The 15,182-nt window shown below is 35.8% G+C and overlaps 1 protein-coding gene across 1 annotated transcript in view; it reads right to left on the reverse strand.

Annotated features, from left to right (window-relative positions):
• Positions 1-3,279: 3,279 nt before the first annotated feature.
• Positions 3,280-15,182, reverse strand: part of TMEM47 (transmembrane protein 47) — a 30,209-nt gene continuing 18,306 nt past the window's right edge. Inside the window, exon 3 of the mRNA XM_011291679.3 lies at positions 3,280-6,649. Within this exon, the coding sequence (XP_011289981.1) occupies positions 6,471-6,649 (179 nt within the window). The 3' untranslated portion in view covers positions 3,280-6,470. The remainder of the gene's footprint in view (positions 6,650-15,182) is intronic.

A 15,182-nucleotide genomic window follows, 5' to 3' on the forward strand; every position in this document is an offset into this window, starting at 1 on the left:
ATTCTGCTTCATTAAGCAGCATTTAAAAATATCAAGGTCTTCAGAAAATTTAACTGGAAATTTTATGTGAAATACATAAGGATTTCTATATTATGTCAAATTTATGCCAAAGTTGTTCCAACAGTGAACAGCATTCACAGTTGAATGAGAAACATAATTTTCATGATCATGAATGTTAAAAGTTTTATCATTTAGGGAAGCAAAATTTCCCACCCCAAAATGTGTCTTTTGGCATGTGGATTACTTTAGGCTCATTGTTTTTAAGAAATAGAACACTCAAGTTGTTTTCTTCTTTGACTCCCCCATAACTGCCTAAAAGGATTTAGAGGATATGCTTCAGGAGAGAGCTGTCCCCATACATAACTACAGTATAATATGAACTAGGTGTGGTGGACAGGGAGGAACCATAGCAAGTCCTGTTTCATCAGATTGTCCCATTGTTTCTGGATGGCTCAGCAAATATTTGTTTACCAAACATTTACTTTCTCATCTTCCTGTGAACTTCCTTCCTTCCCTTTGTATCCCCAGACCCCTACCCACTTTTCCTTAGCTCTCGAGGGCATATAAGCCTCAATTGCCTGACTGCCTCTGGTGTCATAGTCTTTTAGAGTCCCCATATGTACGTAATGAAATTTGATTTTCTCCTGTTTATCTGTCTCATGTCAATTTAATTCTTAAGACCAGGCAGGGCGGGGGACAAACCTTGAATGGTAGAGGAAAATTTTCCTTCCCAACAATTGCAATTTCTCACTTTGCTTCTTTCAGACACATCACTATGCAAATACTTAACATACTTGTAATAGCTAGATAATGTTTATTAGAATCACCTAAATATTAAAAATTGGAAAACTTGTTCTTGATGTCAGGAGTTGCCACACTACCAGTGAGCAGTGATATGGCCACAAAGGGGGACTTACTTTCCAAAAACACTTTGATATAGAAGTTTGTCTAGGAGAGGTTGCCAAGCATGAGCGCATTATGTCTTTTCAGTTAACATATGGTACCAAAGACCAGCAAAGTAGTGTTTCTTCTCCATTTAACCCTTAAAAATTTAACTCCCCATTCATAATAATCTTAAATCTGTTCAGACTTGAAACAATATCTTTGAACTCTTCTTGTGAACCACATTTTCATAAAAAAAATTAAATAGGCTGTGTGATATTTCTTATTTTACCTTTATAATGATAAATTCAAAGCAACCAAGGGGCACTCTTAAGTACCATCATCACATCTATGTAATGTGTAATTATATACAAATTAGTATATATATGTTTAGATACTATTTTCTTCATTAATTCTTGTCACATGCAGAAATGGAAGTATTCAAGGTTTTTGCTGGTTTGATGACATGATTTTCCACGTACCTGTTCCAAGTTTCTTTTATAATCATTATTCCTATGAAGTCATTCAACTTGGAAATCATTTCTTGCCAAAACTGAGTTTCTCTGGTGAACCACTCAACACGGCTTTAGTTTTATAAAGAACACCATTCTTTGTGTGCTGTTAATCTTGGCTTAGAAACACCACATATTATTCTTCCCACTTGAACAGTTCAGCTCCTGTTCTCTTAGTTATACTTTGGAACCATTAGACTTACTGCTGGAATATAAATGTATGAGTCACCCAGCTGGTGACTCTTTGAAAACAGATTTTCCAAGTATAGATATATGGACTCTCTCTTCATAGCAACATTCAGTTGTTCAAAATCTGAGGACTTCCCAGTCTGAAGACCTAACTCATGCAAGAAAAATAGTTGGCATTTTGTTAGGTGGCATTTTGTTACTTAGTGTGATTTTAACTTTGGCATTAAGTAGCTATGATACCATGTTCCAATAGTTGACATAGATGTTATTCAATAAGTTAGAGCTTCCTGTGAAAATGCTAAGCACATAATTCTAATTTTGATGTGCTCTTTTAATCTCATTTACAAATGCACTCCTGAAAAGCTGTTAGCAGAAGGTCATGAGAATTTGGTAAACCAGAAATCCAGGTATTTGGTGGATCATTCTACAGAATAGAAAGTAATTTCACTACCAATTTATTTTCTAACCTGAATGACTTGAAAACCTTCAAAATGGGACACCGTGTTGACATAGGATGGGCCTGATTTAATAAAAGAAACTGCTAACAGGCTATATGGCCATTATGGCAAAGCAAATTGAAATTACTTTCCTGTTTCATGTACACAATGAAATCCCTGAAGGCAAAGGATATTCCCTTGTCAAATCAGAATGAAGTTATGTCTCCATGTCTTCCAAATTCAGAGAAAGTGGGTCATGGATAATTACCAGGCAGGACATGTTTGTAAACATGTTTTGCTCAGGAGAATTCTGTATACAAATGAAAATAATTTATATTGAAATTTTAATCCATCAAATGAATGATGCTACTCCATCAAATTAGAATAAGGCCATTGAAAGGCAAATTTCCAAGATGATAGAAAATTTGTGAAAATGTTAGAATTTATAGTTGTTAAATATGTATAGTTTTGGAAGTTTGATATTAAATATAGCATAGGCTCGCAGATGATTTACAATATTTTTTGGCAGGAAAAAATACTGAGAACCTTTCAAAATTTAAGGGTTCATATGACACATGAAAGGATATCCTAACAAATATATGTAATTCATGTTCAAACTGATTTTATCAACACAAGAATGTTTATTCAATTATATGTGGTTCTATTTCTATCCTCAAGAAAAATTTCTGGCAATCATACAAGTGAATTTTATCACTTAATTTAAATTTCTTTCCAAGCACACTCACCATTTATATGTAAAGCTGATGCAAAATTTTGACTTTATGAACTCCTTCACATACACATGTGCATGTGCACTGAAAATTCAAAGTGCTTCTCTAATTAAAAATTAGAAATAGTGCAGGAAAGGCTGTTTTAACATACATTGCAAATGCTGAAAATGAAACAAAACCCAAAATAGAATTATCAACCCCTTGCTACTCCTGTTTCTAACTGTGTCAGTAGAGGCGGAAAAAGGATAGCCTACTCTGTTATCTCCTCCCAGTGCATTTCAAAACAAAGTTTCAAGTCAACATTCTTTCTTTTATTGTTCATATAACTCACCTGCAGAGGACAGAAAAGAATCTTGGGAGAGAATATGAAAACAACTAGTTTTAAAAAGTCTTACATAAATAAACATGTCATATTATGTTCTGTTTTTGAAAAAGTATATGTTATAAAGGAAAATGTGAACTGAAGACATGTAATTTAGGAACCTGTTAATGGGTCTACACAGTAGAGAAGACACAGGTCACACCACATCAGTGAAACCACTTTTATTTTTATTTTTTCCACGTAGATAACTTCATGTCAGCTACAAAAACCATGAAATGAAGAACCATTCGTGAAACTGCAAACTCAAAACCACTGGAGTGATAAACAGGTTTCCCCCAGAGGACTGTTAGAAAAAATAACCAGAATACCATGGATTCATATTTAAGTAGTAAACATGTCATATATTTAAAAATAATAAATATAGAACAGCAGTAGAGAAACTATAGCATCAACAGCATGAAGTATAATTTTATTAAGACAGATGAAATTTCTAGGCACAGTTTTAGGCATTAAAGAGGACACAGAGGCATAGGTTAGTGTGCGCTGCTCTGTACAAAAATACAGTCTGAATAAATTACATTGCTAGCCATACAATTAGACGTCACTTACCAGTCAGTTCATTGCATGTTTAATAATATACAGGTACATGCTAATCCATATATATCATTTATATTTCAAACACATAGGTCTCTCTATATTTGTCTTTTAAAATTTACATGTTGAACTTACAAAAAGCTAAATAGTTGTGCAAGAAATCCAAATAACTAGCCCTGCTGAGTACTTTATGCTCTATGTGTGTATGTGTATATATCTAAGATAAACAATGGATTTGTAGTTAACAGTTTTGCTTGTAAGAAAACATCAAACAAACCTAAAGCTGCAACGACATAATGTAGGTGAAAATTCACTTGTGTTTATTCTGATAGACAAAACAGTATTTTGGATGATCAACACCTTTCATGTTGTACTGAGCCTGTTAGCAATGAAATACTTTTAAATATTAGTGACAGTAGAAATATAGCATAGGGCTCTTCACTGGGAAGGGGGAAAAAGTCATATAAGAAATCTACTTTTCAGTGAACTGCAAATACGTGTGCCTATAACGTATTCTGTCATTTTCCAGCCTGTCATATTGACAGACAATGAAAACTTGCTAAGACTGGAGATGTGATATTGGTCTAACAGCACACTGCATCCTCTACTAGAACCAAGAAAAGTGCCTCATTGATGTCAGCACCAAAGTACTGTTCTTCCATTATTCAGGAATAAAGAGACTCTCTCACAATAGAGAGGGTGTAGGAGATGAAATCCCCATTCGACAAATACCGTATTTCTCATGCTGCCCTGACAATACGCAATTAACTGCAAGACTGGCCCAGATTTTATTATTTCTCAAGAAAATTGCTTCAAAAGATTCTATAATACTAATATCTTTCTGCAAAATTTCTACCCATAGTTTCTCATGATTCTATAGAGAATCATATACTTTAATAAAGGTTTCTCTCTAGGATGCATTTAATTCCTTTTGTCTGTCATTGCTAAAATAAGATTAAGCCTGGTTCTTGATATTTACTTTGTGATTCTATAGAAAAGTCACAAGATAAGGTTTTTTTTAAAGCATTTGAATAATAAAATAGTTTTTTTTTCTGTTGTTTTGGCAACAGTTCTTAAGACAAACTGAAGGCAGAACTCTGCTTTGGGAGGTACAGCAAATTATTAAATACTATTGATGTGGTCCTGCTCTTAACGGATTTTGCAATACAATAGAACATAAGTACGTTTTAAATGATTTTTCCAATGCTTCCTTCTGCAAAAGGGCCAAAACCAGAACATACTGTTTTAGTGTTTTTGTTAACAAAAATAACTATTTATAACTTTCATATTAGAACTGTATATTTGATATAAAAATATGTTTATAATTAAACTATCCAAATTTGTATATTCAACAGGATTAACACAAGTTTGCAGGGTGAGATTAGTTGCAAACTCATTCCCTATTACTGATATTTCCTTCCATTTGAACAGCCAACAAATGATTCCTTTGACATAAATCCATCATAATTGTGTACACAAATCAGTTAGCCCATTAGTTAACTCCAGAGGACCAGGTGATAACCAGATGAATTCTACTCCTCTACTGAGACAGTTAGACATTTATAGAAATCTATCGCTATTCTTTTATTTTTTTAATAAAGACATTTAAAGTACTTGAAAAAAGCAGCCTCCTATTTTACTGAATTTTTAACAAAACGATCATTCTAATTGCTACTCTCTTTTGAACTACAGTGCTTACAGAAGAATCATGAATTTTCAGAGTAACACCATTTCAGTTTTTCTTCTTATACAATTCTATTAAAACTTTCCAGTGAAACAGTAGAGAACATAGAGCAAAAGCTTTAAGGTATATGTACTTTTGTACAGTAAGTAAGTGTGAATACCAATCTAAGCCTCTTAACGTGTACAAGGTTAGTGTTCAAATCACTTCACTAGAGCAATTATTACTTTTACTTGTAATAGGCAAATGCATGTATAGGGCCAGGGAACAACTTATTACCATTTATACTAATGGTTCACCTTTATAAAAATATTTAAGCTTGTTACATACGCACAATTATTTGCTGTCATGTTTGGTAAATGACATAAAGGGTACTTAGGACAAAAGCAACTCATGCATATTTCTTTCTAGTTGCCCCAGGGAAAGTAAAGACTCCCAATTTTCCTCATTCTAGATATGGATGAGGCACAATTTCTAACCACATAATGAAAAGCACGTGTCTCCAAGTCTTGACTCCCTTCACAGGGAGCTGCTGATTGCCAAAGCATTGCCTCGCATTAAAATAGAGTATTCTTAAAGGTGGAAGTTGTACCATTAACCAATTACATTCAGAACTCCCATTAAGTGCTGAAGGGCAGTTCACTTTTCAAAAGCTCATTCAAGCAAATAACCAATGGCAAATGTACTCATTGGGCGGGGTAAGCAGGTGATAAAGGACTCCAACAGAGGAATCCTTGTCAGAGCAAAGGAACTTCTAAATGTTGCTTATGCCAGCTGTTCCCCTGCAGGCAATAGGAGATTCAGGCATTTCTCATTCCAACTAGCTTCTCACAATGGTTGCTGTCATACAGACCCTTCACTTGTCAAGAAAAATGACATGAACATATTGCAAGTTTGCAGCATTTGCCTATGTCTAATCAGCTCTCTTAATTTGTGCAGGTCCCTAAAATGAATGTAAAAGCTGGTTACAGTGTTGATAGCCAAAAGGCAAAAGATATTAAATCAAATGAGCAAACTGTTTGATGCTCCACAAGTGTTTTAGAAAACAGTGAGTTAGAAAAGATACAGACGTAATCCTTTTGTTGGATAGTTGGTTGTTTTGAAAATCTGAGACTGTCGATTCTAGTAGTAGTCTTCATAGTTCTTAGGGTTCAGGCAATAAAGGATGGCACCCCCAAACGAAAATATAGTTGCACCCCATGCCAGGCCATAACCCCAATTGAACTCATGGTAAATTTTCAAGCTCACAGTTTCAATGAACTTGATTGGGTAAAGGACCAGGCTGCAAACCTGTAAAACAACTGAAAGGAAAGCAAATCAAAATTAGAAAAATGTTATTTGTAGAAAATAAAATGATATAACATATAAATATATATATGAGAATTACTTTCTAATCAAACATAAAAGCCAAAAAATTTGAAACACTGCTTATTTCCAGATGGCACACCTCAAAACATTAACAATTTTTTAACACTTTCACAATATAGTAGCAATTACTCTTAATAATTAGTACCTCAGTATAATAGTATTTGATGAAATAATTAGTGCAATATAATTATTTGAGCATACAAAGTAGTGATTCGCACTTTACAAACATACATGTATAATTATCACTGTTATGGCATACAGTAGTCCCATACACTAAACTGTTCCACTATACAAAACCTGTAAATAGCTCCCCAAGAACAGTGACCCCAAATGCCAGCTAAAATGCCTGTGATTTATTTAAGCTCTTGAGGAATTGAGGAATTTGAACTCATTTGTACTAATGAAACTGGTCAACCTGTGATTCAAGACATGCTATTTCTTGCTGCTGATTCTCAATACCATGTAACTCAGCTGACCATTCCAGCAACTCCTACTGTGGATGTCTTTACTTATATTCCTCTGTTCAAAAACTATTTCCATCCTTTTCCTCTCATCTTTAAAAAGGGGCTCAAAAGTCATCTTTTTTCAAGAAGTGACATTTAATAATACCTTTGCATGAGATATAACAGATGACATCTATATATTCATTCTTCACCTACTTTCAAAACAGAATGAAATCAATGAAGGCCTGGGAGATGATGGTACTGAAAACATAAACTAATGATGGCTACTACAGTAGAGCACAAAACTTAGCTCTTAGTTCTTAGCTAAATCTTAATTTAGTTGGCTGTCAGTCAGGGCTAAAGAGAAACTGTGATGAGTCATACCTAATAAAATAAAACAAACCAAATAATCCGGAAAGGCAAGGGTGTTTTTTAATATATCTAAAATTAAAGTGGTATTTATCCTGTGGCTATTTCTATATGGGAGACATGGGATTACACAAGAGATGATGTCTTCCACTCAAAATCATAACTTCATGTGGGATCAAATATTATATAATTTCTATTGTATTTAAATCAACTTAACTATCATTTATGGGATGTGTCTGCCTCATTCTCTACCATATGACAGCTTCCACCCTCAAGTTACAATCTTTAAAAAAATCTGGGGTACTATGTAATATGTGACAGGGCTTGGCAAACTACCAAATCTGGTTTGCTGTTTCTGAAAAAAACTTTTACCGGAACACAGTCAGGCTCATTCATTTATGTATTGTCCGCACTACAATAGCAGAGTTGAGTGGCTGCAATAGAAACCATGTGGCTCACAAAGCCCAAAGTACTTACTATCTTGCCCTTTATAAAACAAAGTTTGCCACCCTGCTACATAAAATAAATGTTTGCTTAAAATGATTATTATTTAAGTCACCTTAAAGATGCTGTAAATTCCAAAAGTACAACAAAAATGTGAACAATTGAGACAAGAATAAAATTTGATATAGTAAAAAAGATACACTATTAATTTTTTTAAAAAGCAATAGGATGGATAGTGTGTTTAATTAAGCTGGACTTTTGCGTTTTAAAGTCTATGCTCATCAATTCTCAGAACCTATAAAAGATCTTTATTACCAATATGATTAATGTTCCTAGCAAGTCTACATTAATGGTCCTCTATTTCTAGTATAAAGCTGATGAACTCCAGAAAACCCCTGAGAGCATGATTCCACACAATCATTACTTTCTCTAAGGCTCTGACTAGGGGGTCAAGTAACCTTTCTGGAGCTGGGTATAAGAATTTGAAACATTTTTGCCATGTAACTCAACACTGCTCCAGATCGGCAGTGGCCTACCACACTTCCACACCATGGAGAGTGGATGGACAAGTAGGTCCGTATAAAAGGAGAATCTCTTGACATCCAAAATGGAAACCACACCTTGTTTATAGTTTAAAAATCTCAGAAAAGATTTTAAGTCCATGTTAGGACAACTGACAACCCATTATATAACCCACACTTCCTCTACTTACAGCCAGTAAATGCTAAATATGTGTAAATATGTGCTAATTTTAAAAAATTCAGCAGGCTCTGTGTCTTTGTGAGGGAAAGAGTGCTTTCATGTTTTAAATGTCTTAAAAAGAACAAGAAGTCAATTCCTATCAACCATGAACTACAGAAAACAAATTCCAAAGTTACTAAGTTTTTTAAAAAAGGCATTTCTCCTCAGGTTTCTCTACTCTGGTTGCTAATCAAAGGATGCCTGATCCTGCCAGGATGTGACTGAAATATAAGTGAATTAGGAATAGTAATTCATTTACTCATTCAACAAATTCATTCATTCAATAAGAATGTTTGAATGTTTCTAAAGTGATAGTTTAAGGCACTGAAAACAAAAGTTGCTACCCCCATTAGTTAAATAAGTACAGGATATGGCAGACATGATAATACAAGAAAGCAAAAAAACAAGATTGAGGGATACAGGCTGCTCTTTCAGATCAAAAGCTGAAGAAAGCCTCTTTAGGGAGGAGTCATTTGAACACAGTCCTGAATGAAGTTAGGGGTGCAGGCCACTATAGTGAGGAGTGAGCAATCCGGGTAGATGGCACAGGTAGCATAAAACCCGTGACGCAGGTGCATGCTGGTTGCAGTGGAGCATCAGTAAGGATGCTGTGGTCACAGGACAGAGAACACGGTGGCGACTGGTAGGTGAGGAGACGGAAAAGAGAGCCAGAGGCCCATTCAGGAATGGCCCTGTGAACTGTGTGCAGGAGTCTAGATTTTATTCTAAGTGTGATGGACAGCTGCTAAAGGAGTTTGAACACAGAAGCAATAACTGATCTGAATTCTATTCTAGAAGGGCTCTATGGGTTCTTTTGTGAGACAGCCAGTCTCTAGGGTGAGTTGTTTACCTAGACTGCTTTTAATATTCACTTCAATGTGTTTTATTTAGCAAGTATTTGGCCTCCATGGTATAATACAATGATATTATTTCCCTCCAGTGGAAAAGTGGAAATACAACTGCATTAGGCTCCACTGGCATATTCTCCTGAGCAGCTTTCTTAGAGATAAAACTTTATTGTGTTGTAGCCAGATGAAAATTACCCTAAAATGTTTTATGCGTCTGAATTATTTTTCTCTCTTTAGAATCACTGAAATGCATGTAATAGCAAAACTGAGGGGAAAAAAACATACATAAGCCTGCATTTGTAAATAACTTTCTCCATCTAACAAAAATACACATACACAGGTAAAAATGCCTCCTTGCCTTTTGTAGATGCTGTGGAAAAAAAAAAAAGAATACAAAAACAAAAAACAAACCTGAAGAGTTCAGGACTCAAGAAAATATCATCATACTGATATTTCTACTTTACCACCAATCAATGAAACATAATAGGCATTGTATGTGGTATTCTCTATGCTCTATGTCAGACGCAACATGAGTAAAGTTGTGGAGCATTTTAGAATTTGAAGGGAATGTGAAGTTCATTTTATACCTCTCTCCACTTGTTTGAAAAGAGGCAACAAAATTACTAAGCATGAAATTGGTGGCTAGAAGCATGACAAGAACTTAGAGGTACTAATTTTGTCTTATGTCTAGTTTTCTTTAAGGGGATATTTTTTAGTGTTTCAATATTGAAACAGAAAACATTCAGTATTGAAATATTCAACATTTTCTTATAATGGGATATTTCAACAAACATTTATTGGATGTTCACTGTGTAGTAGGTGAAAAGGGGTAAGACAGATAGAACATGGCCCTTGACCAGTCATATTTCATGCTCTATGGTGGAAACAGACACACAGGTAATTATAAACGAATGTATTCAACACTAATAGTAGAGGCATGTTCACTTATCCATTCATTCCATGTTTACTGAACTCAATATTCCAGACACCATTTTTGCCTGGAGAAAGAAGGGAAAGCTTCTGAGAGGAAGCACCATTTGAACTGGATGGGACTTGGTCAGCAGACAAAGATGAAAACACCTCTAGGAAAAAGCAGCAGCTTGTACAAAGCTTAGCAGTATAAGAGGATGTACCTATAGAAACGTCACAGGGTTGGAATAAAGGCTACATTCACATAGAAATGTTTGGTTCAGACTCTAAAAGGCTTAGTGTGTCATAAAAATAACAGATTGGATTCTATAGGGAGAAATCTCAGAGATTATTTTTATTTTTTTCTAGTAAAGTATTTTTAAATTTTTTTTCAATGTTTATTTTTGAGAGAGAGAGCGCGCGTGAGTGGGGGAGGGGCAGAGAGAGAGAGGGAGACACAGAATGGGAAACAGGCTCCAGAATGAACTGTCAGCACAGAGCCTGATGTGGGGCTCGAACTCATGAACTATGAGATAATGACCTGGGCTGAAGTCGGATGCTTAACCAACTGAGCCCCCCAGGCACCCCTCTAATAAAGTATTTTTTAAATGTTTGTTTATTTCTGAGAAAGAGAGTAGGGGAGGGGCAGAGTGGGAAGAGGACAACAGAGAGCCCATGACAGGCTTGAACTCAAGAACCATGAGATCCTGACCTAAGCCTAAGTCATACACTTAAATGAGCCATCCAGGCGCCCCTCAGAGGTTAATTGTAGATGCTGTCAGCACCCTACCCATAGACTTTCATCTTCATCACCCGGGTGCATGTCAGCCCGACTTCCAGCTGTGAGCACCACCTGCCCTTCTTGGCCTCACTTTTCCTCTGGCCACTAAAGCTACTTTGCCTGATTGTAGCCTGGTGCTCTGAGAAATTAACACTGCTGTCTCCCCAGCATCACCTTAGCCCTTACCAATGACTCTCAGAATTCGGTTTCTAAATACCCCAGTTCCCTAGTCCTTCCAATGAAATAACTCTGAGGTGTCTGTTGTAAAATTGGTTTCCAGAATTTTTCCAAGAGAAGCTCCAGCTGTGTACAGCAACAACTGGTTTGATAATGTACTCTTTACTGGCTCCCTTCCCTTCGCTGTCTCACCTTCTGTTCCCTTCTTTTACCTCCCAGATTAAGTGTTTGCACTGTCTTCTTGTCTTAGGTTCTGCCTCTGGGGAAGCCAAAGGGAGAAGCAACAAGGCCAGATTTGTATTTGAGAACTACACCTCATGCGTTTGTGTGCAAGATGGACTATAAACTGAAGAAGACTGGAGAAGGAAGGCACTTAGGAGGCTGGTCAACGCATGGACACAGGTCAGAGAATGGGAAGAAAAGACGATAAAAGATAAACTCAATAACTGGATTCTAGGAAAGGGAAATGAAGGAAAGTCATGTACACATTTTAAGTCGGATATTAAAATTTGAAAAATAAAGTAGGGTAAGTTCAAATTTGGGAACTGAGATGTTCTACATGAGGAAGAGTTATACCCTCAACTAAGGCAGCAATTGTGGTACATAAAAGAAACTATAGAATTAGAAGATAATTTAGAGACAGAATTGATAGGACTTACCAGCCAAGTCCCTAAATACCGAACTTACAAAAAGAAAATGGCATTTTGGAGAATGAAACATTTGCCCATAAAGGGTTAATATGAGGTCGTCTCCTTTTCCTTTTGAAATTTCATCTGTAACTACTGAGAGTTGTAGTACATATGAAATTAATTACTGCACTGATACTATAAAATGTTCTAGCCAGAGAGTAGTTTCATACTGATAAAGATCTGTGAGTAGAATTCCTTTTTAGTGTGAAATCTAAACTGGACACTGATTTTTCTGCCAAAATCTAGACTGAAAATACTTTCAGCCACCTCATACGTGTGACAGGATGGTGAGGAGGGCTGCAAAACACAAGCCTCTCATCAGATATAGCTCAGAGGTGGAAAGCAGTTACAGGACCCTGGGGAGGGGGGAAATCACTATTCTGTATAAACACTTAATTGCAGAAGGCTTTTTGCACATAAAACAGAAAGGAAATATCATTAATAAAATTAGTGGGGATTCCGTTATTTAAAATCTGAATTATAAGACTGAGAATTCTCAATTTGTACTAAAGGCCTTTGAAAAATGGAAACAATCATCCTAAGTCCCCCTGGGGAATAAAAAAGATCTGCAAAACCAGACAGTAAAAGAGGAGGACTCAGAATGATGCAACTCCTTTAATTTCACTAAATGTTTAGTGAGAACTAGATGCCAGTTATCATAATCCCATCATATCTCACTGATCATTGTCAGTTACACAATAAGAAGTGGGCTACAGTCATCTGTATTGGAAACTTGCACACTTTCATGATGTGCTCTGATTGAGTCATGTTGCACTGATCAAGTTGTGGACTTTATGACATCTCCCATTGCTTACTCCCTTGGGTGTTGCCCCCCAAAAAATGGAGTAACAGGAATAACTGGATGGACTCCAACTGCAGTGCACAGTTGGCAGCTGCATTCAAAATTCAAGGCTGATTCTGCACTTCTTTTTCTATGTGTTATATGTAACCAAGTAAAGACGACTTGTGAACCCCCATGTGGACTTTCAACTGAGATAGATGCCCTGAACTGAAACCCTGGCTCTGCAACTTACCTATTGGATAACTCTGGGGAATTACTTGACCTTTCTGAACATATTTCTTCATTGATAATATGGGGAAAAGAAATACCTCATCTTATAAGAGAGTATATACTGAATGTCTAGCAGTGCAACACATGGTAGGTGCTCAATTCATTAGTATTGCCAGCATTGTTATTACAGATATCTTATTCTGAAGTCTAGACTTCTAGGACCAGTGAGGGAGTTGTGGAACATGGGACAATGTTTTATTTTTTAATGTTTATTTATTTTGAGAGCAGGGTGGAGGGGCAGAGAGAGAAAGAGAGGGAGAGAAATAATGCCAAGCAGGCTCTGAGAAGTCAGCACAGAGCCTGACAATGAGATCATGACCTGAGCAGAAATCAAGAGTCGGACACTTAACCAACTGAGCTACCCAGGCACCCCGGGACACTGTTTGAGATGGGCTCAGTGATGACTATCTCTCAGCAATTCTAGCAACTATTCAGGCAGGTAACAAGCCCACCCTAAATTAAGGACTTCAGAGAAAAAGGGAAGATGAAAAACCTTTATGAGATTTAATCATCAGCTTTTAGTAAATACCCTTGGAGTACATAATCTAACACCAAAGTAGTACAGTTACATACTATAGGTGCTCAACATATATTTGTTAAATAAATGAATGAAAACATGAATAAAAGAAAAAATAATTTTTACTATTACTTTTTCGACCTCTTTTTGGTCTGAGCTTTGTGCTCACATGAATTTTACTGCTTCATAAACTGCAGAGAGAGAAATGGTTTAAGAAAAATTGGATTATAGTTAGCTTGTTTACATGCCTGTTTTCCCTGTCAAATTATAAGCCACACGCCTTAGTCATCTTTCCATCATTGATTCAACTATCTATTAACCACCTCGTTGTACCAGGCAGAGCACACAGTACTGAATGAATTATATACTCCTGTGTAGAAATGTTTCCAAATGGTAGCGCTATGCTTGTTTTGACTTTATGTATTGCATGTTTCAGCAGAAGCAAAGATTATTTCTTTGCTGAGACAGATAACAAGATCCGTGTGTGGACACCAAGATAAGGCTTGGTATTATTTGGGGGAAAAAAAAACCATTTTGAGAAAAGAGGAGAAACACAGACCATTTTCAAGCAAACCAAGATGAGCAAAAAGGTAAAAGGACCCCAAATAAATATTTACAAAGAATCACTAAACGCAATTACAAGTGAGACAAGCCAACCAATAGAGTAAGTATGTTTACTATGAGGCAAGCAAAATCAACAGCCATGATTTTAACTAGCATTGTTTCAAGTAGGCAGAGTTCCCAAATTTGTTAATCTTCTACCCAAATCAATAATGGATTATTATGTGTAATGAGTATCTTTTCCAAAATCAGCTACTGGCAACTCTTTAATGGTTTCTCAGATGGCAGAGAGAAACCTTTTGTGACATGTTTCAAATCACCAGTAAGTTTTACCTTGCTTATGTCCAAAGTGAACACAAAACTAATGGTTATTTCAAAAAAGCTTCCATAAGCACAGTGTCAAAAGAGAATGAGTAAAATTATATCTTAGCACATGTACATTTTTAAAATGTAGCAGTATGATGCTCACTTGAGCTCTCAGTGGGTAGAATATGAATATATGAATATTGCTGTAGGGATTCCTTTCATTATTTTATAATTTACTACTACTTATAGTAGCTAGAGCTAAATAAAAATCTTTATTTTGACCAGGCCCAGTACCTAATAACTTATATTCATCTATAGTATACTTTCTGTTAAAACCAGTACTTATTTTCACATTTTCATAAATTTTGCTATACTTGGGAAACATACAGAGCTTCTTTAGAAAGAACTAGGAGGAAAAAAAAAGAAATAACTAGAAACTCCTAATTATTTTTCTAAGCATGTTTATAATAGGTGCTATAAACAACTGGATTTCTATGTAGATTCTGCATATGCTAGTAGGTGGTAAGTTAAAGTCTAAACGAGACCGTAACTAGGTAGCACAATAATATTCCATATTTATAAGAGAATGTCTAAAGTACCTCTATACCT

The sequence above is a fragment of the Felis catus genome, chromosome X, assembly GCF_018350175.1.
Source record: "Felis catus isolate Fca126 chromosome X, F.catus_Fca126_mat1.0, whole genome shotgun sequence".
NCBI lineage: Eukaryota > Metazoa > Chordata > Mammalia > Carnivora > Felidae > Felis > Felis catus.